Here is a 26289-nt window from a genome sequence, read left to right on the forward strand (position 1 = left end):
TAAAGGTTTAGAATTGTTTAGGATCTGTCGGCTCGTTATTTCGTCCTAAAATCAATAATAGTTTTCTCTCCGTTCAACAGCAGCAGTCACGTAGCACCAAGCTCGTTCTCATGATCACAGCATTTATTTAGAAAAGCTTTCACTGTGAAATGACAGACATGGGACGTCACAATACTGAACACTCAAGTACACCATGTTTTCTTCTTCTATGCTAGAATTTTAAGCAAGTTCATAGAAAGACACATCCACAAATACAGCATGTTAAAGGCTTTCACTTTTTACATACATGAAAAAAATCATTTGTCTCAATATTAAACATGCATGTAAGCCAAGTGAAAAATCAGCATTTGATTATATGGGTTTACAAATGACTCACCCCGTTCGCTATCATTCAGGTGCGTTTGCTGATGAATTACCCAGAGGCTTGTTCTGAGAGCACAGAATTAAAAACCTCTGAAGTTTGAGAACAACACGTCTGACAGAAATGACAGGAAACAGAAAAATTCACAGTTGATGGAGCTGCAGACCCAACTGACAACAAGAATAATCCTTTGCGATGAAAGTAGCCTTGTTCACAGTCAACACTGAAGTAAATTATATTGCATACTAACCAAAGCTTACCGGTCTGGAAAAAGCAGGACAAATGGAGGAAAAGGGATTTGATAGTGTTTTATCCACTTAAATGGCAAATATGCGATATCAAACGTTTTGTGTGCTTTTGTATGACACAGTGTGTGCTTCTTTAAAAAACAGTAAGCCTGTCAGTTGCTCTGTGCTTCTGTGTTTACCCTCTCAGCTACAGCATTTCTTTTTTTCTATCGCTTTGAAAATTGTGCTATACAGTCAAGTCTGCCTGAAAGGAAGGCACCGCTCAGCTCCTCGTTATCAAAAAGCAAAGTCTGTGGTGTGATGACGACGTTGCGTTTCCTGTAGTAAAAACAAAGGAGCATTGGTACATGGAAAAAAAATGTCGTAACTACACTAACTGGCACAAAATGTTCTTTTGAAAATGGCCTTACTCAGAAGTCCTTCATGGACATTAAACATACAGTTTTATGGCACAGGTGTGGCTTTTCGTTGATGCTTTCACAGCTGTATGGTGCTTAGACGCACTTTTGATTTTCCCCTTTTCTGTCATTCCTAAATCTGTAGAGGCTTGTACAAATTACCTGTAAAATGTGCACTGCCTGCCAACACCAGGTGGTGCCATCTCTAACACCATCTCTCCTTTATTTTAGACTCTATCTAATCTGTGCTTTGTTTCCACTTTGTGTCTGTAAGTCTGTCCGCCCCGCTCTCTTCTGTTTTTGTCTTGTGCTTTGACTGTGACGTCCAGATTTCAAATCTGACAAGCTGGTACAGGTTTCTGCGTGAGATAACAGAATCACATTCTTCACATGTGAGAGGTAAAGCATCAAAAAAACGTCTGGAAAGCGTTTTTCTCACTGGTCCGTGCAACCAGACACCACTGAAGTGGAATACAGTCTTTGAAATGGAGTATGTTTGTGAAATTTATGACTTCATCTGTGATCATTGAATGCATTTCTGGAATGCAGCTTCACTTCGACAGTATTGTCGTGTGTGTTGCAGGTCTCTGGCTCTGGCAGTCTCAGTCATGTGCTTTTCTCTGGTCTAAACATTTTAGGTTGGGGCCTTGGGTTTGCTACTTTGTGTTAGCATCATCATTTCAGATTGTTGCTGTGTCCCTGCAGACAAATATTTGTACCAAGGTGTACTGAAGCAGCTTGTGTTCATATTATAGGCCCTTTCAAAACACTTTGGCACTATCTTATCTCTCCTAACTCTGCCTCCTCCTCTCAGACGGTGGTGACAGACAGCAGGGGGTTATAGATTTTCTTCCCATCGGCAGACCTGGTCCCATGGGCCAGCAGCTCCTGTATAGTGATCCAGTTGTCCAGGATTCTGCGACTTCGCTTCTTCAAGCTCCTGCGGTGGCACAGCTCCAGGATGGAGGTGGCTTCCTGCTGGTTTGTCACCCCCTGCTGTCCTCCACCACTGCTGCCCTGCTCCCTTTCACGCTCTCTCAAACAGTCGAGACGGCTCTGCATCATGAACTCCCTGCGCCGCCGCTGCTCTCGGGCCTTTAGCAGCTGCTGCTTGCGCTCTTCTTTGCTCCAGTAACGGCCCATCTTCATTTCACTCACGGCGTCGTCATCCGTTGTCATGCCACTGCGCTCCTCCCTGATCTTCATGGCGCGTGCTTTCAGGAGGCGATCCCTCACGGGCCGTTTGGCCACATAGCGTGAGCCATCGCTGCGGATCTTCACCTTCCACTCCATACGAGGGGAGGCAGGCAGCAGTGGAGGGGATAAGGGTAAAGGTACAGAACCTGGAACTATGGCAACATCTTGACATGTGCTACCCAAGCTCATCGGGCTGGCATCACCCCCAGTCTCCGTGCTGCCCTCTCTGAGTCCCCCGAGCCGCTCCGAGGTGGAGGGAGACCTCAGCTGCACGCAGCTCAGGTAGCGCTGAGGCGGCTTTGTTTCAGTCTGACGGCGGGACAGGTAAGGGCTGTTCTCTGCGCTGCATCCCCCAGCCCTCTCTTTTGGGTTACGTCTCACCCCACCGTCTGAGCCGCGTCTGGTTCCTGCATCCCGGGACAGGGATCTAATCTTTGTTCCGGGGCTGGATGTCTTAGCTTCGGCTCCTCTCCTTTGAGTGTGGGGAGAGCAGGGTTGGTTGAGGTTGGCTTGTGCCCTCTCCCCTCTTTCGGCTCTGGTTCCTCTCTCTCTCTGCCTGTTAGGGGTTGGAAGCTGCATACCTGCAGGGAGAAGAGGCTCCCCTCCCTCCAGGCTCTGTGTAGAGGGTGAAGGGTACTGTTCATTGACCAGAGGGGTGCTCCTGCAACTCTCCCCTCCGGTGTTGTAGGCACTCGTGCTGTCTTTATCTGAGCGCTCCCTCTCTGGGAGTTCATTGATATCTGACAGAGCATGGTGGCACGACTCCTCGCTGACCAAAGTACCGCTAATGTCCAAGCATCCAGCTCCTACTCCAGCCCCTGCACTTGCTCCGTTCTTGTCCTCCAGAGGCCAAGCCTTCAGGCAACGCTCCCTCAGCTGCTGCATCTTCTGTGCCCTCAAGATGTTGCGACACTTGAACTCCAAGTGGCGCAGTTCCTCCTCCAGGAGGGCCATCTCATGCTGCGTCAGGCTCTCATTCCTGTTGACATCCAGTGAGACACCCCCTTCCTCTTGTGCCGGCCCCTGACCTTCCAGCAGCATCGGATCGTTACTGTTTTTCTCATAGTAACACTTGATTTCCAGGAGCTCTTTGTACCTCTCGCACTCCTCCTCAGTCAGCCCAGGCATCATCATCCTCACAGGATCTGCCATGTAGGCCCTCTCCAATCGCTCCACCTGTTCCAGCCCGCCTCCATTAACACAGTCCAGCCCTAAGAGGGAGTCAGTGCTGAACTGGAGGTCCTGGGAGTGCAGCAGGGGCGGCGTGTCCCCTCGGCCGGACAAAAACTTGCGCATGCTGCCAGGCGTATTGGTGGCGTTTGTATTGGAGGCACTGGTGTGGTCGTCTCCCAGAAGGTCGTGTTCTGAAGACTCCTCATAGCGCGTGCTTTCATCTGTACGGCCCACGCCACTGTCCAGCTCCTGGCTATTGCTCAGCACCGTCTGGAGCAAATCAGGCGAATCCCTGTTCATGGAGCGACTGTGGCTGCCTAGTAGACCCCCACCACAGACACTGCCTGGTCCTGCACCCAGGATGGAGGTGCTGTTCCTCATTCTGTGACCGCAGGGCAGATGAACAGCATTGTCCAGTGGCTCCAGGTCCAGGTCATCAGGGTCCAGCTGGTTGTCGTTCTGACAGGTAAAGGCGTATCAGGCACAGGGTGTTGAATTTTGTCGATGGCATTGCAGTGAAGGCGCAAAGTTCATTGTTGAGGAGACAAAGAAACACAAAGGAAGAGTATATGTTAGAATGCTGCTGTACATTAACATGTGGTACTTCACTTGAATGTGTGAGCTTCTTTGTGCAGAATGATGAATAGACAGAATGGACTGAGTGAAGGAGAAGACATCTTGTATCCAGCAGTTAAACTTTTAAAATGAAGTATATTTGTATATTCATAGATTCAGGATTTCTTAAAGAGGTATAAGAAGTAAATGAAGTTTTAAGCCTTTTTTTTAAATATATGAACAAATTGTTATTCAAGGCAGAGCAGATTTAGATGTCTTAAAACTCAGCTGGAATAGATCTTAACACGAATATAACAGTATTTTAACACATAAAAAAGGGCATTTAAAGCTGCATTTACAGATTTTTTTTGGGGCCACTGGAGAAAGCTCCGAACATAACATTGAACTCCATTAATCACTCTCCTCTCAGCAGCCTGCCGCTGCTCAAAGTCACGCTGATGTGAGTGAAGTGAAACTGTAAAGCCGGTTGATAAATCTCAGAGCTCATCACGAGGGACCCCTCTCACATTAAACCTCATCATTTGCTCCGTCGTTAGTATAAAAATATGAATTATAGCAGCTTTAATGTTGAGTGCAGCACATTTCTGAACTGATTTAAGGGTAGAGCTCCTTTCTGTCACTAGATGGAGCCGGTGCTGTGTGAGAGTTTAATATCATTCCAATACTTTCCACAGTGTAAACTCGAGATTCATACAACAGCTACTTGATAGAAAGGAAATTGATTTTTCATGGCCAGGTGTTTTGTATTAGAGGACGAGAAGTCCAACCAGAATGATCCAATCTTGAGAAATGAATGAAACTTAATATTTCAGAGGAACTGTTGTTGTTGTTTCTGACCTGTGCAGTTTGCCATTTTGATTGGCATCCCATCAAAAGCTGATCAAGCGTGATGCGAGGAGGAGGAGGAGGAGGAGGAGGAGAAGGAGGAGGAGGAGGAGGAGGAGGAGAAGGAGGAGGAGGAGGAGGAGGAGTGATTTTGCTTACTTAAATTAGTAAACAAATCACTCGTCAGAGCACAGTTGATCTTGGCTAATTGGTTTGCTTCGAGTGTGAACTGCGTGCAGACAGCGAGACAAAGTATTGATTATCTTCATCTTCATTCTTATTCTTCAACAATCCCTTCACTTCTCTCTCCGTCTCCCTAAAGACAACAGATCAAGCTTTAATCTCTGCTTGTGCATTTTCCTCCGATGATTCGCCGTCCTCCCCTCTCTCGCTTGAATCCTAATGTGGGACGATGCCTTGGCAATATAAATCTTGTCAGCCTTTCATAGGTGGTACTCTCCCAATACAAGGACATATTTAAACAGAGGAGAGGTTATTTGTGTGTGTGTGTGTGTGTGTGTGTGTGTATGTGTGTGTGTGTATTTGACCATTTTAATGAGGGCCTTTTAAATCTGCCCTTCTAGCTACTTCTGTATAAATGCAGCCAGCATACAGATTTTTCCGCTCTCACACACCCTGCCTCCATCTGCAGCTCGTTTTTACCACGGCGTGTGCTGAAATTCAATTTAGTGGGGTCGACACATGTCAAGTTGTTTGTTTTCAAGTCATTTGGCAGAGGTGTGTTACTGAGGGGCTTCCGGTGTGTGTTACAATGCCCTCATATCTGCTAGAAGAGTGACCTTGAGGGAGACAACGCGCTACCACATTAGCACCGTGAGCACAAGCACTATTTGTCTTAGCCTCCCTCTTCACGCTATCTGTGTTCTCATCATGTTTTTGCACCTTCTTGCTTCTCTGCCTCCTTACACAAGTCAGCTTACAGGATAGGACAAAGCAGAGCAGCGTGCTCTTTCTCATGGCCCTAATTTCTTTTCTTTCTGTTCTGACTGTATTGTCTCCCTCACAATCTCATGACTAAACGCCCACATGGAGCACTACACGCCCAAGCATGTAAACTAATTTCTTGCTACAAAACGAGGGAGATAAAGGGAGAAGAATGCATTTTTTAGGTCAGTGTTCAGCCTTGCAGCGCGCTCCCCGAAGACTGCATATCCAATTTCCTCACCTCTATCTCGGGCCGAGCAAGGAGCAGGGAGACATTAGTGCTGTCCTCTCTGGTGAGAATAGCTACCGCCTCCTCTCTGTCCTGGATGTCCACTCCATTTATCTGACAGAGAAAGAGGAGAATAAAATTGTGCTAATGTTAGATAACAAAAGACCCTTTACACCGAGGCTGGATCCAGTTAAATTACTCAGTTAAAGAAGTAGTTTCTCTTTAGACTGACGAAGCTGAAAGAAAAGGCTCCTTTTACCTTAATAGCATTAGTAATTATATTCAACCTCTTATGAAAGAATTCAGAAGAAATGCCGCACTATTAGCAATTTCCTTTAATATCAAGACTCAAGGTCATTTTATAACTCGATTGCACAATGAAATGTAAGTTGTGGCCCCGTCTTGCTGCACACACATAGAACATTTATAAAAACAGTTAAAATGAAATACTCTGATAAATCAAGTGGATACGGCTTTATGTAAGACTTCAGTTTCATGCATTATGTAACTTGACAAAAGTTTTTCAAAACTTGGTGTAAAAAGTGTTTTGTTGGTTTAAGTGTAGTGTTGATCAGACTGCTTTCATCCATGCAGTAACAGCATATAAATGGATTCAAGCTGCGGTATTGTGTACCTGTAGTATTCTGTCCCCCTTACGTATGCGTCCATCTATTGCAGCGATACTGTTTGGGTTCACCTGAGGGGAAAAAAGAATTTGTTTAACAGCATAAAGAAATGGGAAAGATTTATCGAAAATTTGGCTTTCTAGTTTCTTCACCTCTCCTACATATATCCCCAGGTCCTCCTCATCATCGGTTCTGTAACAAACTGTCAGCCCGAGTTTATCCTGCTGGCGAGACTTGTACAGCTCCACCTCCTGCAGCAGTGAGAGAATAGTTTGAGGATGTGAGACGGAGCAGCGGGGCGGCTTTCTGTACCCGAGCTGCAGCAGCTAATGGGCTCTCACCTCATACTCCAGCTCATCCTGTCTGTCCACTTCATGCTGAGTGATGTCGAAGTAGTCAGCGGGGTCATTGTACACAGGCTCCATAAAGCTGAGAAGACAATATTCACAACATAATAGTTCAGTAATTGGGGCGGCTTCAAGCGTCAAATGTGTGGACTGTGAGGCATGGACTAGAACCAACATGGCAGATGAGTGCTGGTCTGACAGTTGGACATGCTGCAGAGACCTATTATACTACTCACAGTTCATTGAATAGATATGGCTCCAGTAGCGGTGGTAGCGGAGGCGATGGCGGAGGATCGGGTGGGGGCGGAGCGCCACAGGGGTGCTGGCTGCTCTTGCCCAGAGTCAACATATGCTGGAAGCTGATGTCTGTTTGAGTGCAGCTGTCCACACAGTCGGCCATGCCCATGGTCACTGGCACTAACCCTCCAGGGGCTCCCGCTAGGCCTGCCCGTCTGCGGGCCCCCCGCCGCAGTATATTGGACAGCAAGGGGTCCCGTATGTCCAGGGTGGGATCCCCAGACAGACGGGACAGCTCCTTTCCATTCACCTGGAAAACACAGATCGTCAAGATCAAATGGTGGAGGAAGAGGAGGTGAGGAGGTGAGAAGAGGGGTAAGTAGAATTAAAGGAGAACTGGTGCAGGGATAAAGAGACCAGGTGTAAAAGGAGTGAACCAGTTTTCCCTACGCATGACAGGAAAAACTGCAGAACGCACAAAAGACAGACAAAGACTTGGAAAGTGGGCAGAGTTATATATAGTGGAAAGATGAACTAGATAGATGCTTACATGAACAACAGGAGAGGAGGAAAACAGGAGGACAGACAGACAGACCCACATCAGCAGCTTTATCAGACAGACGAGGTTAGTTCACAGAGGTAAAGCTGCCCCACAAAAACACGGAGAACAGGAGGGGGAACTACAGCTACGCACACCTAAAACAAGGACTGTGCTCATGTTAGTCCACAGAAAAACTTCAGCAGACATGTAAGTGTCACACAGGGTTCAGTCTAACAGGTTTGGACAACACATCACACCGAGCAGCACAACAGAAAACTGAATACTGAGACCTTCAATCGACCGTCAGCTTCAAAAGAGCACAACATGGTGCTTATGTGACCCTTCTGTGGAGAGAGGGAAAGAGAGCGGGAGAATGTGTGGAGTTAACTTTGAAGGACTGGAAAACCACAAGGCCTTTTCATAAAGGAGGGAAGCAGTTCAAGAGCAAAAACACGTATTGAAGTAAACAGTCACACAGATAAATATGTGTTTCCTCAGTACACCGAACACTCATCTGCAGAGCACAGCTATCTTTTCTTTGTGTGAATTCAAAGTGGTTCCTCTCTGCAAATATGTTTAAATAATCAAACGTATTTATATTCTGGAGAAACTGGTTCAGTTTGTCTTCTCTTTTTGAAGAAGGGGAGCTGCACTGAGAATTATTAGAATGTAATTTGTGCTGGAGAAATAAGAGATGGCTGAGAGACACACAGCGTTTGATCATTGGTGTTCTTTTCAGAGCTCTTTCCTCCTGTTTGTGGACACTGACAGTTCATTAAATAGACCTCATATATGCAGAGTAAATGCTCGTCACACAGCTGCATCAGTGCACGTGTCCAGACCTCTTGGGGCTGTTCAAAGCCGAATCATATGGCGTATCCCCCCTCTGTCTCACCACTGCTTAACTTTGGCAGTCCCTGTTAAAGGGATTTTTGGGGGAGTTTTTCCATATCCGAGTAGAGGGTCTAAGGATAGAGGATGCTGTGCGCTTATACAGCCCCTTGAGGCAAACTGTGATACTGGGTTATATAAAGAAAAACTGATTTGACTGACTGTGTTTTCCTCTGGCACCACTAGCAGGTCAAAATTCTCCATTTATCCAGTGAAATATCTCAACATCTGCGAGATGGATTGGCTCCAAATGTGTTGCAGGTCAAAATGTGGTTTGTTCAGGCCTAAAACTAATGACATTTCTATCACCATCAGCTGTTCTTGTGTTTATACTAATTAGCGAATGTTAGCATGCTAGTAGACTAAATTACTCTGATAGTGAACCTGCTAAACACCAGCGTGTTCGCATCCATTGTGAGCAGGATAGCATGCTGATGTTAGCATTTAGCCGCTTCAATTGAAATCATGTTCCTACAACAAACAAATGAAGGCAAATTCCCTTGATTTCTTTGCAGGAAACAGACGGTGACGTGATGGTGTTTGTGTGAGTGAGAGTCGCAGGCAGCTCCTGAGGCAGACAGCCTTTGTAGAGTCTCATTCATGTTGCATGCAGTCACTGACCTTGGCTGTCTGCGACTCTCCACATCTTTACCACCACTGCTTCATTCTCCCACTCCCTCACTCTCCTCTTGTCCCCTTCCAGTAATTGCATGTCAAATCAATGTTCCCCTGTGCAGCCAAGCACAAAAACTTTCTTGCCACATTCAGCCTCTGCTCCCTTTTTTTTGATTTGGTTGTCTGAAATGCTGCTCGAGCACCACCACCACCACCACCACCACCACCTCCTCCTCCCTTTGCCATTGTGTTTCCTCCATGTCCACTCGTGCTCCTTCTCTTTTCTGTTTGCTCCAGACTGCTTTTCTTATGCTGTGCTGCCTCAGCAGTTCTGTCTGCTCTGTCCCTTCCCTGGAGATGGAGACAACTACGCTCCCCTACTTCCATCTATTTCAGCCGGCCTCTTTCCTTGTGTGTGTGTTCGTCCTTCCTCACACTAATGCTCCTTCATAAATCTTGCTGTCTCTCTTAATGAGCCTCTTCACTTGGAGACAGATAAGACGCTTCCTCCCTGCGTGGCCTATTGGCAGTGAAGGAACGAACACTGTTAAATTGCAGAAAAACGCACCTTTGCTTTGCGTCTTTCACCAAAGTGCGTTTTTATTTCAGCTCTGACCTCGCGATCGTTTCCTCTCTAAACGACAGGAGGTATCTATTGTCCTCTCTCCAGGATCAGAGGGAGGCTATTAGGAAACAGCTCGTGGTCGTGAATGACAGGTATGAATGCTGAAAGAGCGCGCAGAGTGGGATTTCTCATTCATTATCAATGAGAGGTGCTGCGATTGCTTTGAAGATGGCTTCATGCCGGGTAATGGCTGTTGTGTGTTGGACGGATTTTGGCCCTGACTTGATGGTGAATCTGTTCCACTCTCACCACGTGCTGTTCTCTCTGGGTTAGTAGGTCATTACATATGCCTGCTGTGTATAACCGACACAAGCTATGCAAATAATGCAGCCAACGGGTGCGCACACATCCCCGCACTCCACCCTTATTCTGTACATTTGTGTTAAAAATGGAATTGAAATTCAGAATAACAGTGAGCCTCCAAAATTCACAGTAGGGGGTGGGCGGTGGTTGTGTGAGCGGAGGCTGCGGAGCTGAGGGTGGGGATGGGGATGATGTGGGCAGAGATGAAAGAGATGTAAAGAGTTCAAAGTGTAGAGACAGAAAGCAAAGGAGGAGAGACACCGAGGGAGCGAGCAGGAAGGGAGGTGACGAGAGGGTAATGATGCAGGAGAAATGAAGAAAACAAGCTTTCAAGGAATCGCCAGGTGAATGTAAATAAAGGGCGAACCCGGCTCTGGGTTCAGTGCTTGTATGTAAACACGCACAATGGAGGCTCATGGGAAATTACTAAGTGGTTGAAGCATAATTAGCTTTTATCTGAAAGCCCTTTTAAGAGCAACTGAATCTCATGTGCTGTACAACAGGAGATGAAAACAACAGTGAGACGTGATCCCACATGCAGCTTTCAATGTGTGGAAAAACCCACAAATCTAAATCTGATCGTGATGATGTGCCCTCGTGGTGAATCTTTTCATCCCAGCATCACAGAGTTTTCCCCCCAAACCTTATGTGCATTTCCACCGTGCTCATGCAAAAAGCTCTTCCATGACCGATGCCCCTACGCAACGAAATCCACTTGTTCGGTAATTGATTTTTCTCATCTCCCGTGCTTTGAAGGCTGGAGCAGTCACCTCCTCAGAAAATCAATTAATCTGGAGACGGAGTTGACCTACTCTGGCTATAACCCCTGTTGTTTGATATCACTGAGCTAATTTAAATGGACAAGCAGGGAGCGGTAGGCCTATTATAACCCGATAACAGTGAGAAGATATTGATTTAAAAGACGGCTCAAATATTCTTTGGAATGATGGCGATGAAGCTAACGAGCCTCGGTGGAAATATGAATGCACAGAATTTATCAATAAATGAATCAGAGCAGTTTGGCATATTTCTAATACTATTATGGTGGAAGACGGTCTGTAAAACAGCAACATGTCTGTCTGAATTTAGAAAATCTGTCTATTTTCTGTCACTCCATGTCCTATTAAATGAGAGACGTGGGTGGCATCCTCTCCATCAGCATCTTTTTTGTCTCGTCTCCACCAGCCTGCACAAGGACGGACACTTGACATCATAAGAAGCTGACTCGTCAAAAGGCAACGTGCAGTCTGTCAGGTTCTCAAACTAGCCAGCATGAATTACACTCTACCATTTTTAAATAAAGTTAAACATAAGACATGATTAATGGAGTTTCCTGGTGGATAGATAGCTTTACTTGTTGCTAAAGTAGCTGCTAACTGCTACCGATAGCTAGTTTCTTGTTAGCGGTGCAGCTAGCTGATTAATTCCACACTGAACGGGGAGCTTGAAATGACCAATTATTGCATAATGTTGCCTAAAGCTTTTATAATTAGTGTATAAACTTTAATAAACGGCTTCTAACACACTATAAAGCAGTTGTTGTAAGCACATATAATGTCTTTTTAAGTGTTTATTGATGTAACTGTCAACAATTTTAAGGCCTCCTGTGAAGCCTCTATAACTGGATGCTCGTTGTCAATATAACACAATTATATAAAATATGTCTGCATAGATATTAGAATTGTTGAAAATACTGTACATTAACAAACATATAAAATGTCCTTATATGGGCTTATAACTACATTATAATGTGTTATACATGATTTATTATTACATGTTCATTAACCTCTCACAGATGCTAAATAGGGGGAATTAAAGTAAAGTGTTACTGATGGACTTAATGGAATAATAAAAGGCAATATTTGGGAGTATTTTAAGAGCAAAGTGTATTGTTAGTATTACTGGCAAATAGTGGAGTGTGGACATGATAACAGACAGTATAATAGAATAATACAATAGCTCTGCACTGCATGATGCCTTTGAGACACTCACAGTGTAATGTTCAGTGTTTGCTGAGACGGTAGCGTCACATCACATTAAACTGTCAGGCGTTCCTTTTATTTTGTCCACCTCCAGTGTGTATGTGTGTTCACATACTCACACACACGCTCATGCGGCGGGCATGAACACGACCACGCACCTACCCAGCTAGTGTCAGCTGGTCTTAGGTGTGTATTGATCCTGCTCTGTTTGCCTGTGGCGCCTGTCAGCGTGTTTCGTCTTGTCATTGTGAATAAAAGCACATTACGTTTGTTTAATGATGCCGGTTGCCACGGAAACAGACTCCTGCTTTACAGGGACGAGGGTAGAGAAAAAGAAGGGAGCGGCTGAAGGGCTCAGAGGGGCAGAGGTTCACTGTGTGTGTGTGTGTGTGTGTGTGTGTGTGTGTGTGCGTGTGCATTTTACATACGTTTACAATCTGCGTAAAATGCGTCATCTTGCTCACAATGGTTTATGAGCACATAAGTCGACAACTGAGTCTGTAATTCATTAACTGAACAACAATATGCCTTTTTACTTGGGGCTATAGGAGGCGAAAGTGATCAGAAACATGCCAATGGGTGTGTACCAACCTCCAGTGTGCAGCATATGTGTAGCAGAGGCCCTATGTATAATGCATGAATTTTATTCCTTTGGCAAGAGAGGCAAGTGTTTTGATATAGTCAAATTTAACGGCCTGGTTTTCCTGCCTGATGTAGCTGCAAGCTGTTTAATGCTGTATTTATTGTCTAAAGACAATTACTCAGTAGACTGCATCTAATTTTAAGGTGTAATTATACATGTTAGTTAAGGAAAACAGCTCAAAGCTGCAAACCTCTGAAGGGAAAAGCCATGAAATGTGAGGGTGAAATGTAATTGCGTTTCCTCTTTTATGATTTTTTTTTCTTTTTTTTTTTTTATTGGATACCGTATAACTCCATCCCTTGCTTGGCATGATCTTTGGATTAATCAACCATCTGCACAGCAAGAATTGCAGTGTTTGTAATCATTACATGTAATAACATAATTGAATTTTATGGAGAAAGAAAAACAGCATGCAGTCTGTGATTACTCGGCCGCCTTCAGTGTTTTGTGTCTTTTGCTTTGTACATTTTTTCTTCTTTTGCAGTTAAACCACCACCAGCTCTTGCTTCTTATATGAGACTTTCAGGTTTTATTGAATATATTCTCATTACAATGTGCTAGTCAGCCTCTCAGAGCCGAAGGCTGTGGCTCTGGTTCAGAGCTTCATCTGCGTTTGTTCTCTCTGTCTCATGCTCCTCTGCTCCCAGCCAGCCATGTCGTTTCAGGCTTACCAGACCACAATATCCGCAGGCGTGCTGCTCCACCGCCCCAAAGTATCTGCTCTACCTACATTCGCGCAATAGCTTTGCATAGAACATGACAACTCCTCTGCATGCTCCAAATCATGCAACATATCTCCTGCCATCACCGCTCGCTGCACTCATCGCCACACCCGTCCGGAAACCACGTGCAGGTGCTCCGTCTGACAGAGCTGCAAGTGTTTCTGGGATGACAGACTTCTGTGGACGTAACCTTTGAGAACAGCCGACCTCACAATTGCTAGATCAGTGGGATTATTTGACTTCCACTTTCAAAGACGTTGCCCTGCGTGTGGTCAGTGTCATCACTGCTGACCCCTGTTAGGTGAGGTCACTGATTATGGAATGCAGCGGCCCTGCTATGGTTCTACGATCACACCCCAGACTCCTCAACACGCCGCCTCGCTGCTCATTTTTCTAGCACTTTACCCCAGGGACTCTATTTGCCCCTGCTCCATGAAGAGCTCAAATCAATTACTTGTGACATTTAAGGGCAAACAGCAGAAAAAAGGATACTGACGGAAAGAAAAAGTCTGATTTTCATTCATTTGCCTATTTTGAGTCCATGTCCCTCCTTGACTCATTAGCGTGCCTCTACTTGGTCTCTCTCCATGTTTCCCTCTCTCTTGGCATCGCCTCTGGCAGCAGATGCAGCCCAGATGACTGGCCCGGACCCAGACTCCAACATGCTACAGAGACCCAGCTGAGGCTTCTGGTGCCACAGATACTAAAAGTGTTGCGCTGCATGCCCATGAGTGCAGAGCATTTTTCATGCTTAGTAAGCATGGGGCTTATTTTGGTCACCGGATGTATCATCGAGTCGCCGGGCTGGAGCTTCCTTAGGCACTGCTCAGCCAGATGAGCTTACTCACATACAGTCTGTGGTCCCAGTTGGCAGGTGGTGCTGAGGCTGTAACCGTGGCAACCCCTCTCTCCCATAACACTTTAGCCCAGCTTTAACAACCCATCCATCCTGCTGCCTCTGTGGCTCTGCACCACTCCACTTTCTCCACGCCGGCGTACTGTACCTCTCTATCTTACGCAATTCAGCTCTGCCCTCTCTGATCATAATCATTGTAATCACAGTGAAGTATCATTATCGTAATTATCAGTATTATCATCACTGAATGACTATTTCAGTACAGCAATTAATAGCCTCGCTCCCTTTCTTGGCTGATTTGTATTAAAAAAAAAGCACCAAGCAAAAAAGAGAGATGTGTCTTATGATCTGGGGTTTATATTAAACCCAGCAGCTCTGTTTAATCCATTACTGCTTTAATTCACCTGATGAACCTTATTTATTGCTCAGTTATATGTCATTAAATTAATGACATAACACTGAATTAAATGAATTGCCTGGTGATACTATCATTGACATTTCAAGTAAAACAAATAACTGTGGTAAATAAATGCTAAATTAATAATTCATGCCTGTTATTAGGAATATAATGTGAATGGTTTGTCATTAAACGAGATCAGATAACTTCTGCTGCTGCAGATGGAGGCATGACATTTTCATCACTGTTCTGACTGATCATCAGCAGCACCCCTGTAAGAAAAGGGCCAAGTTAGGACGGAATAACGATGGAAACTTTACGGAGGACACACAAAGGAACGCTTTGGCTTGACGAGTGAAGGAAAGAAATGAAAACAAGGCAGATGGAGGGAGGGAGGACAGAGCGCTCACCTGGAACATGACCCTGTATTGTTCCTCAGGCTTTTGAACCACACACATGTTGCACCCCATTGTGACTTTTGACACGGTGCTGGACTGTGCAACCACTTGACCAGGTCTTAGTCTTACTCTCTTTATTAAGGTCTTTGTCTGTGGCAGTGGGAGAGCCCCACCCTCATCCGCAGGGTCGTGGTATATTACACTACTCCTCCTCAGAGTAACACACAACACATCCCTGCCGGGGACGGATGCACAGTTTAACTGGGTGTGTCACTGTTCTCCTCTTCTTGTTCACAGATCATGTGTTATAATCCAGACTGAATTTAAATGTGGAGAGAGCTTCAGAGCTGCAAGACCATGTGTTTGTTTCCATCTCCATCACAGGCTGAAATGATGCTTGTTTAAGTTCATGTGCTGCAGATCATCCAGCGAAAAGATGTTTTTAAGAGTCCTGCTGGTTTGTGCTTATGCCATCAAATAATGCAGATTAGGCTGTTGTTTCAGACAAATCAATGCTCATCCGGTGACTTGTGAAAAGCTATCATAGAGTCTACTTGTTGTACTCTGCCTTGTTTGTACTTTGATGATGGAAACTGCAGTATAGAGCAGGTTTTCTCAGCTGAGCCCTGAGTTTTTTCACCCGCAGCACTAAACCTCCAAACAGCGCACTTTTAGCAATGCTCTTTGAACAAGGTAGACACAAACAATGCAGCTATCAAACAACTTGCCTCAGTCCTGTTTTCCCTCACTCCCACACCGAGCTTCCCGCCTACCAAACCCCCTGCTTTCCAGGATCGCTGAAGGGTTGCGATAACTTCTCACCCTGAGAGCCCAGACAGGATTCGCTTCCCCTGCTCTAGTCGTCCACTTCAGAATCGACGCATTGTTAGAGGTATTTCCTAATTTATCTTAAAATGGGGATGCTTGGATGCTGCATGGCGCTGCCCATTACACCACTGGTCAGGATCTTTAAGCCCCTGCTGTGCAGCTTAGATGAGATGTATGCCAGAGATACAAGTGCAGAAACACGTACACATCTGCACACGCATCAAGACAGGCGCTTCTTTCAACTACAAGCCTAACTACACTCACAAGCTGCCAGATTTGCTGTAACTGTCAACAGAACTGCCATCAGTGGAGAAATCATTTTTCATACCGCCTTCCCAAATAACACAAGACACGTAAACAACACATGCCGAAACTGTTAGATTGTTAGACGACTGCAGCCCAGATTGATCGTATTTACCTGATCTGATGTCACATATCATGACAAGTATTAGACCATTGATTCCCTAAGCTACAGCATGCTCAGCACTCTAGCTGACAGCTCTAGGGTGAGACCGACGGTGACGGATTGTAATTAAATTAGTGACCTCTTGTGCAGAGATCAGACAAGACTCTATCCTGACTGTGTAGAGAAATCAATATCAAACCAATTCACGGATCAATTGGATTTTGTGCTTGCTGGGTCATTGGGGAAATGAAGATTGTTTATCACAAGTAGCATCAATATTTATCTTTTACACATCCAGTGATTTCATTTATTTAGGCAGAGTTTTTTCAATCATATACTGTATACAGTCACTGCCTCCTAAACACATTCCCTCTGGCTTCATTAATTTAATTGTCCTTGTCCGTGAATGGCTTTTGATATGGGACTCCCCCTTTCTCTAAGATTAGCCTCAGTCTGCATCCCTCAACGATAGCCTGAATTAGAAGGGAACAAAATCTCAGTTTAACTTTCTCGACTGTCCCCTTCCCTGCCCTCTGAGTTTCATTGTGTCGGTTCAGCCTTTATCTTTAATCCTTCAGTGAGAACTGCCAGTGCGGCCGTCGCTTGAGAGTCTTGTCTAAAAGGTCCATCGCCCTGTGTGCTGCCAGCGACAACGTGTAAGAGCTGCTAATCCTCATTCGAGGCTCCACTACACCTGTATCCTTTCCAGAGGCTGCGTAATCCAAAACTCTGGCTCTGAACACAAACCACACACGCACACACACACAGTTATATACTTATACACACAAGCACACAGGAAAGCAATCTGTGCTCAGTGAGAACATGATAACTTGGGCAAAGACAACCTGATAGTCAAACTCTGCAGGACAGGCGCTAATCAAACTACAGAGAGGTGTCAGACATGCTCAGGAGGCAGGTGTGCTCCAACTGTCACCCTCTCTCTCCATCTCCATCTCCTGCCCATCACCATATGCCTCTATCTACCTGAGGATCACTCCTACATGATTGTTGCAGTGGAGTGTCAAGGATCAGCCCCTGCCTGCCATGTTTTCAGAATAAAACATGCTATGAAATGACAAATAATTCTGGAAAACGCCTGTATTCTTCTGCGAAAGCACTGAGTGAAAATGATGTCCTCAAATGCTCATGTAAAAGTTAGTCCATCTTCAGTCTGCAGCTGGAAAAAAGATGAAAATCAAGAATGGCAGTCAGTAAGTCCATTTTAATCCTCCTTTTGTCCTCTGGTCATTCCTTTTGGGATATCCACAGGAGGGTGTTTGTGTTTAAGAAAAGGGATAAAAAACATGGTGAGTGTTGAGCAGAGTGCAGCGCCCGTCTCAGGTCAGTGATAAATCACCATCAGCAGCCTCACAAGATGAGAGGAATCACTAACGGCTGATTGGAGGATACTTCTTGGCTTCTCCCCTCAGGCGCGACGGTAAATGCACTCCCCCACTGCAGCGGGGGGAACACAAAAGGCGGTTGTTCCCCAGCGGTGAGGGAGCCTGCTGATCTGCACGCTGCACTACTACTAAAGCTGAATTCGTCTGGGTTTCACACTGTATAATTTCTCTCTCTCTCTCACTCTCTCCCCCACCATCACTCTCTCCATTTCCAGGGCTGGGCTACTGCTCTCTTTTCTAGTCCCCTATAATTTTTACCCACACCTCATTTGCTACCCTCTCCCTCCTCCTTACTTTCTCCACTCCCCTGCCTCTCTCTCTGCTTGTCTGCAGGCAAGAGAGCAAGCACTGGAAAGCCTTTGCATACTGTTTGAGCAGGACAGGACGAGATAGCCACCAAAGAAAGCCACATAAAAGTGAATGAAATATCAAGGTATCCATGCAGTGTGCTATCAAGACACGCAGACAAGCAGGGAATAGGTTCATTCATCTCATGGCATGGAAGCAATTCTGTATCACCTTGAGTGGTTATGAGATGCTATTAGAAAGAAAGGGATGATTGCACTTTTTCATACCAGTAAAAATTCCCAATGCAGGTAGAGAGCTCATGACTGGCTGTGCATTTAGATGAGGCTCTGCGCTGCCACAATGAAGGAGGGAAAAGAAACAGGGGGAAAATAGGAAAAACAAGTGAATAACAGGTGTGACAGGATGAATTGAAAGATATGGAAGAGAGCCAAGAGAGAAAATGCAAATGACTGTGTGGGAGAGCAGCAGAGGAGTGGAGATGGGGTGGAAGAACGGTTTTCTGCAGTAATCAAAATGACCTGCTGAGGGGGGGTGGGGGGCAGACAATATGGAGACATTTCATTTAGAGTATCTGCTCAGCCTGGGAGATATTTATGAGTGAAAGTCCTCTATTCTCCCTGTGAAACTCTACACACAATCAGAACAGCACTCACTAGCTAATTTTCAATTTAAAAAAAAAAAAAGGCTTTACTGGCACATTTACTGCAGTGCTGCTGCCAAGTACATCAGGGCTGGAGACGGGAGACAGTCCACAGGGCAGAGAGGATTAGAGTCTCTGATACCAGTGCACTGAGAAGAATTTTGTTTACAGTACGCAGTCACATTCGTGGTTGACCTGTCTGTCATTTTCTACCTGTCAGTTTCCTATGTTTCCATATTAATGCGCTCTCTCTCTCTCTCTCTCTCTCTCTCTCTCTCTCTCTCTCTCTCCCTCTCTCAACGAGTTATTTATCAGCTGCCAAGAAATAAAGAACAAGCTCTGTAAGCATGCAGTGCAGTGTCACTTATTTTGAGTGTTTATCTGCTGCTGTCCCTCACACACACACACACACGTTTTCAACCTCCCTATTTGCTGTAAGCCGGTCTGAAACAGGATTTCATGGTGGCTGTGTCTGGTTCAACAGGCTTACACACATTTTAGCCCATCTCATAATGCTGCAGAAACACTAATACCCAGTGCACCCCACATAGTTAACACTTACTCACACAAGCACACACACAAACAGACATCTCCTCGTCTTGTTATGTGTTGCTCTCGAGCATCACTCAGCCCCAATCTGTCTGCTTTGGATCTTCATCTCAATGCAAAAGGTCAGGACGTTATGTGGAAATACTCTGAAATATCAACTTCCCGCTCCACAAGACAGTGAAAAGAAGAGGTCGTCATATTTAAACGGACAGATCCGCCTTGTACAGCTCATGTCATGATCTGTTTCCAGCTTAAATACCAGCGCTTGTCATCTCACATTATCCACTACTGATTCTTGCACCTCTTTCACTCGTGCCTGAACAAAGAGCAGGTAGCCTGGAGTATGCCAGCTTTCTATTTCTCCACTGAACTCTGCCTTTCGTCTGACATTAGAATACCTCCACAGAGCTCAGCTCTACATGAGTAATGAACATAAACGCAGAGCAAAAGCTGAAAGGCATTCACATCTTAGTGTTCCTGTAATATTCCACAAGACAGTGTGTCAGGTTCTGCGAGATGTGCATCACTATAATGCATGAGAGGGAAGTTGTGAGTTTCTGTCTTGGAAAAATGTTAATGGAAGATATTATGCATACATGAGTAAAGGTAAAAGAAGGTAGCACGAGCAGCATTTGACTCAGCAGAGAAGTTTCTTAAAGGGGAAAAAAACGGGGAAAAGAGAAGTAAAGGAGCTGGAGAGGGGGTGAACTGGGGGGATATTAAAGCAAAAGGAATAAAAATATGGAAGAAGGAAATTTAAAAAACAGCCTCTTTCCAGTGAGGCCCTGATTTTCTTTAGAGGCAGAGCAGGGAGACAGAGGGCTGATAGCAGCAGAGCAATGGACTACTGGCAGAATTTTAACAGTGTTCTCATTATTTATTTACTGCTCTGAGGAAAAGACTGCCAGAACATAATAAGCTGCTGCAAGATCCATATTTTGTGTTTATGTCTGCATTTTAGTGTGCATGCATGCATGCATACATGTGACGTGATTGCCATATCTTTGCGAGGGTTATAACGCGTATAGCGCGTAGTGGAAACGGACCCGTCGCGGCAGCTTCATTCACATTCTGGAGAAGTCACTGTGTGTGAAAGCTATTTCACAGAGGAAAAAACCATGAGGGCCAGCTGCCTCAAAGCTGCACTGAGATGGCATGAGATGGGGACTCAGACTGTGGAGATACGGATAAATGAAATGAAAGTGGAAGACATTGCATGGACTGACAGGAGAGGTAACTGTGTCTAATTGTAGTTGAGTGGAGGAAACTTTGATCAGCAGAAGCATGGACTTGTTATTTAACTAGCTGAGGAAAACAGACTCAAGACTGATGCACACCGAGAGAATACACGAGGACACACTGTGCTGCCAACTGATCAATTCTCACAAATGTAGTTATCTCCAATATGTTTTTCATTTGGTTAGCATGGATGACATGCATTAATTTGCTTGATGGACAGCTGGTTCAAATCAAGACTTCAAACTGTTGCTGCCTGTGGTGGTTTGATGAAGCTCTGGACATTCGTGTTTTGTGGAAAGGTGTTGGACTGTGTTTTCCTGTGCTTCCTTTTTTAGCAGAGGCTGGGCGTGGCTTTCTAGGTGGCTGGGAGCTGCCTCCTTCTCAGCTGGAACTCATCTTAATCAGCACAGTATAAAGACTGTGGACTGCTGCAGACACATCACCAGACTTTTTCCACTACTCTGTGGTATAGTCAGCCCTTTCTAATTCCCTGTCTGCGTGCCTGCTCTTGAGTCCTATTCCCACCCGAACCATGACAGTTGCCATTGGTTTCAAATGATGGCACCAAATGGTTGACAAAGACATCCAACAAGGATCAATATTAGGCCTGTGCTATTTATTCTATTCATAAATGATATTTATGTACCAATCAAGCATTGCTATGTCTATTTTTATGCAGATGATACCATGTTTTATACCATCTGCTGCAGGCCGTCTCTCTATGTTATGACCTCTTGTCTATACCTCTAGTCCTGCTTTCTTAATTTAGTTCATAAGTTAATTTTGATCTCTAAACAAACAAGCCTGGTGTTCCTTCTCAAATCCATCCCTCCTCCAATCATAGTACAGCATTGTAAGTAGTTAGGATTGTATTCAGAAAGCTCATTGTCCGTGTGAGTGTGATAATTGCCTTGTGTGAGTCATTTTATTGCCAGCTTTTGTTCTCAGTGCTCTTGCAAAAACGACCTTGATCTCGGGAACACTTCCTGAATAAATCAAGCTTACCTAACTAATGCAAGAAAGTAGAAACTATGCAGTGAAGATTTTGACTTTAAGCATCATTTCTTAAAGCGTGCCACCGCCAAAAAGGGAAATGTTGTAACACTGTGTAAATAACATGAAGAAAGGGGAAAGACGTGAGACAGAGACAAGCAGACACACTTGAGAGTTGTTGAGCAGAATAAAGAATTGAATTATCTGTCTATCATGAGAGGCTAACTGGCAAGTGGGACATGTAAGTCCTCTTACACAAATTAATGGCTTTTCATGGTAGTTGGGGAGATGTGACGGGAGCGGGAGGGGCGTTATTCCCTCATGCCAACCCATCGCTGTTCTCAAATCTTCACTGGTCACAACTCCATACCGTCTATTCCCAATTCTCATCTCACTCTGCTAATGTGTCACAACAGGCTTAACACAGAGCAGGGATGGGGCAGAGAGAGGAGCAGAGGGAGGTAAAGGGGACATCAGGGGTAAAGGAGGGAGGCGAGGAACTGAGCAAGAGGAGGCCATGGGAGGGACTCTTAACAGTTTGGAAGCAGAGGGAGAGAAGTGAGGGTGAAGGGAGCATGAGAGAAAGTTGGGTGGAGGACGAGAGGATTTGACTGAAGCAGCAGGTTGAGAAACAAAAGGATTTGAGAGACGAAAACATAAAACAAGTACAGTGGGCGTCGATTTGAATTTTCTACAGGGAAGGGTGATTAACACGGTACCGTAGGGGAGGAGGAAGGCTTAGCGAGAGTGGTCTAATTAATATGAGTGCTAATACAGAGACCACAATATGGAGTCTTCCTGAAGAGAAACCTGCTGCGGCACTGAAGGTATGGTATACTATACAGGACTTAAAGATTACTGCCTGTAAACACAACATTCAAGCGTCACCTGCCCCTGACGCGTCTCTCATCTGTCCAGCCCACTCTAGCCCATTTCTGTATGATGAAAGCTGTGATGGCTGCGTTCCCATGGAAACTGCGCTCGCACAGGTCCCATAAAATAGGAGTCGGAAATTGGAAAATAGAACTAAGAAATATGGAGCAAGAATTAGCTAACTAGCTAACATATGAATGTAGCCGAATGGTTCAAGAACAGCTATCATTTTACCTTGGGTATGCATTGGATAGGTGTTTCTGGTTAGTTTTTACTGGACAGCTATGAGGTTAAAATCATTACAGTTGCGTCTAAGATTCTGAGCAGCAGCCAGTAGGGGGGGCTGCAGCCCCGGCCAGCACAACACCTGCACTGTCACATACCTATATAAGGCAGCAAGAGCCATGTATCAAAACACCTGTGTGAAAATGACGGATGAGGTATAAACATTGTAGTAAATAAGATGTTAATCATGACATTGCTTGTATATATAACAAACAGCGACACTAACAGTCAGGCTAATAGCTCTAATTAGCCGGCAAGTATAGCCATATTGTGTCTAGCTTGCTCAAAGGCATAGAAGTAGACAATAATTAGGGCCTACATGTCCGGATAATAATATAGCTACAATACCCAGTAATCTGTTGAGTCACAGACAGCAGTCAACAAGCCAGCAGCAACATTAGCTAATTGTTTTTGTGTCCAGACGCGAGCATCTAGCATGCGGTTATTCGCTGGGGGGGGGGCTACACACCCACTACCTGAAAATTTGAAAATACAGGCAGAGGGCAGGACCTCTGCACATAAATACACAGCCACACATTTTTAGTGGGTCAGAAGTGATGACTGATGAATTCCACACATTTCTAGTTTAGTAAGAAAATCCTGCATGGCACACCTTTAACGTAACGGGAAGACGGATGGTACGGCACAATCAGCCACTTAGAATATCGGCTTAATAAATGCTCAGTGACAGCTAAATTATTTTTCTTAATTGGCCTATTTTATCAGATTTTAAAATGTTAGACCTACTGGGTGTGTGTGAATCCAGCTGTGAGACTCCAGATGATTTTCCTATCATGATGCTTCATCTTCTCTGACTCTTCCTGATCAATACGCACTGTATCATTCACCCAGCTATGTGTACTTAATGATCAATACCAACATCGTTCAGCCACTTGCCCACAGGGAAATGTGCATGGACACACACACACACACACGCACACCTTGATGCATTATGAAGAGAGAACGTACAAAATCCCATTAATTCCACTCCATGCCTGTAACTCCCCCCTTAGTGATCTCACCTAATGCGATCCCCAATGACTGTCCGCTGTCTAAACGCCTGCTTTTACAGCCAGAAGCTTTGATATTATTCTGGTCCAGCTCAGAGCTCTGGATGACAGCTGAGCTATCATTTTTCTAACGTACAAACCAATTAAAATTCTCTTCAAATTGCTCTTTAGATGCAGGTGCTGCAAGACAGCGTTGAAATATAAATGTTGTTGTTGTGCAAACACACATAATCCTTGCTAAGATACTTGAAGACATTGTCTCTCTCCCCCTCAGCACAAGCATATAATAAACAAAACTTATTCCACCCAGGTGTTTTAAGACATCTGCAAGCTGTGGTTCTCCTCCTCCCACGCACTCCTACTTATTTGCCCCAGGCTCCACCAAATCAATATATCATTAGCCAGTTTCTCCACTCACCCCCTCCCCTGTTCTCCATCCAGAAAACCTTACCTCCCACCCACTCCTCTCTTACTCTGTCCTCCCCTCACATTTCACACTATTTCATGCTGTTTTTCTCCCTTTACCTCGTCTCTCATCTTCAGCCCTTTGGCCTCCACCTCCCCACTCTCTCTCTCCAGCTCTGCCTCTGTCCTTTGTGTGTGTCTCTGAACCTGCCGCTGATGTGGAAGGCAGTGTGAAAGAGGGGTAAAAATGGGAGATGGAGGTGGGGGTTAAAGGTGTAAGGAAGGAATCTGAGCCACATCGGACGGAGATGGAGACGGTGTGTGAGGACAGGCGTTGCAGAAATATGAAGGGAAGGGAGGAAGAGCAAAGCAAAGCAGGGAGGAGATGGGGAGCACGAGGGGGAGGGGAGCCTCGGTGGTTGGCTGTGTGGGTGAAATGAATGTGTAATTGCATTGTAGTGGTTCAACCCTCCACCAGACAACTGAGTGATGGCAAGAGCGACAGCCACAACATTCGCCCGGTGGAAGTGGCCAGGCCTTTGGCTTGCTGTGCTGTCGGGTAAACAGAAAAGGTTGTCAGCATCAGTTTACAGCCAGCAGGTAGGAACACGCCCATAGCCTGCTGCAGAGTATCAGACATGGCAGGTGATGAGCGCACATGGGGCAGGAAGGCTTGATATCTGCGAAGTGAAGGGAATTTTTAAAAACTGCTCTGTATATTTTAGCTGTTACAATAGAGGTTATATTATTGGTCCACTTGTGAACAAGAACAGCAAGAGATTGGCCTTCATCCCCCCCCTCACTGTCTCTTCCATCTCCTCTCTTCACCCAAAACAGGCCACCTATTCACTCGCAGCCCACCCCGCCCTTCTTACATTTTTTTTTTTTTATACTCTCTCCTCAATCTCCTCTTTATTTTCCTTCCCCCTCCTCCTTCCCTGCACTTAGAATGGCGCGAGGAGGGGTGAAGAAGAGGGTAATTAAAATGGGCATGCTGTGCAATGAAATGAAGCCGGTACAAAGACACACCTCAGGTCCAGGAGATGAAAATGTGAATGGAATCAGAGCCACCGCGTGTGTTGTAAGACTGAAGAAATGTTTCATTGTAGTTCTCATCAAATGTTACCTGACTTTGATGACCCACCTACCCCTCTCACACACACTCACACACACAAGGAACAAAGCAGCGGCGCAGAGCTTTGACTGATGTGCATTGCTCCCGGACTACCAACGAAACAGGTTAGGTTGTGACGGCTCACAAACAGAAGAGGTTGAATCAGACCCCGGTAACTGTACCATGGTTACTGCAGAGAGAGAGGGATTGGCAAGACCAGGGAGGGTGCAGATGGAGGAGTCACCTTGAGGGAGAAGAGGGGAAGGAGGGAGGGAATGGAAACAGTGGCAATGCCAATTTATTTCTTTTTCAGGTCATAAGCTTGTAGATATGGGAAACACACTTGATGAGTGGTTAAGCTGTATCATGAAGTGGAGTGTGATTGTACCAAAAGGTTCGAACCACAAGAGAAAATCCCGTAATCCAGAGAAAGCTTCACAGGTGTCAGCTGCTGTTTGCATCTACGTCTGTTTGTAGTCCAAAATATAGCCCGTCTGTGCGGTGGTGACTAAACGCTGGAGTCAGTAGGATTCTGGTCTTTTTCTCAGTGGAGATGCGGGTGGAGATGAAATAATATTGATTTAACACTCAGACACAGTTTTATAAATGGATTTTTCTACCAGAATGTAAGTGTACTCTATGGGAAGTCGAGGTAGCAGTGATTCACAGCAGTGCTGTCGTTAATACTCAGCTACAGATTCATCTTTGAGCTCTGACATGAGAGATTTTAGAAGGACTCAAACAAGCAAAGTAAGTGGGGATGATTAATAAAGTTTTGAATTCAAATGATATTAATTTTGACATGAATTTCCGGAGTTTGCTTTAAATGGGTCTTTTTTAAAATGGTGTCATGTGTTGATGTTATTTTACTGTTATTTTGAAAACCAACGAGGATACCATTTCCTGTCATTAAACAATAGTGACATCTATTGGTCGAGTGCTGACACAGATAAGTACAAGAGTGTTCTTCATTTTTCTTAGTATCAACAAACCCAATGGAAAGCCCAAAACAAAGACAAAAACATGTAAATCCTCTGTGCCGTAGACCTCCAGCTCTGAAAAACACATTATTAAAAACACATCAGTGAGCCACACCACAG

At 45.1% G+C, this 26289-nt stretch overlaps 1 protein-coding gene across 2 annotated transcripts; it reads right to left on the minus strand.

Moving 5' to 3' along the window:
- Positions 1 to 101: 101 nt before the first annotated feature.
- LOC143326640 (PDZ domain-containing protein 4-like) lies at positions 102 to 17908 on the minus strand. Of its 2 annotated transcripts, XM_076740388.1 has the most exons (8): positions 15148 to 17792; positions 7994 to 8047; positions 7162 to 7472; positions 6920 to 7007; positions 6731 to 6829; positions 6587 to 6649; positions 5965 to 6066; positions 102 to 3836 (listed from the first exon to the last, which is right to left on the minus strand). In XM_076740388.1, the coding sequence occupies exons 1-8, from the start codon at positions 15205 to 15207 to the stop codon at positions 1818 to 1820; spliced, it is 2796 nt and encodes a 931-aa protein (XP_076596503.1). In that variant the 5' UTR covers positions 15208 to 17792; the 3' UTR covers positions 102 to 1817. The 2 variants fall into 2 exon arrangements, with proteins under 2 accessions (XP_076596503.1, XP_076596504.1); XM_076740389.1 differs by lacking the exon at positions 7994 to 8047 and having other exon boundaries at positions 15148 to 17908.
- Between the last annotated feature and the right edge of the window lie 8381 nt (positions 17909 to 26289).

This window comes from Chaetodon auriga, chromosome 10 (assembly GCF_051107435.1).
Source record: "Chaetodon auriga isolate fChaAug3 chromosome 10, fChaAug3.hap1, whole genome shotgun sequence".
NCBI classification, from domain to species: domain Eukaryota; kingdom Metazoa; phylum Chordata; class Actinopteri; order Chaetodontiformes; family Chaetodontidae; genus Chaetodon; species Chaetodon auriga.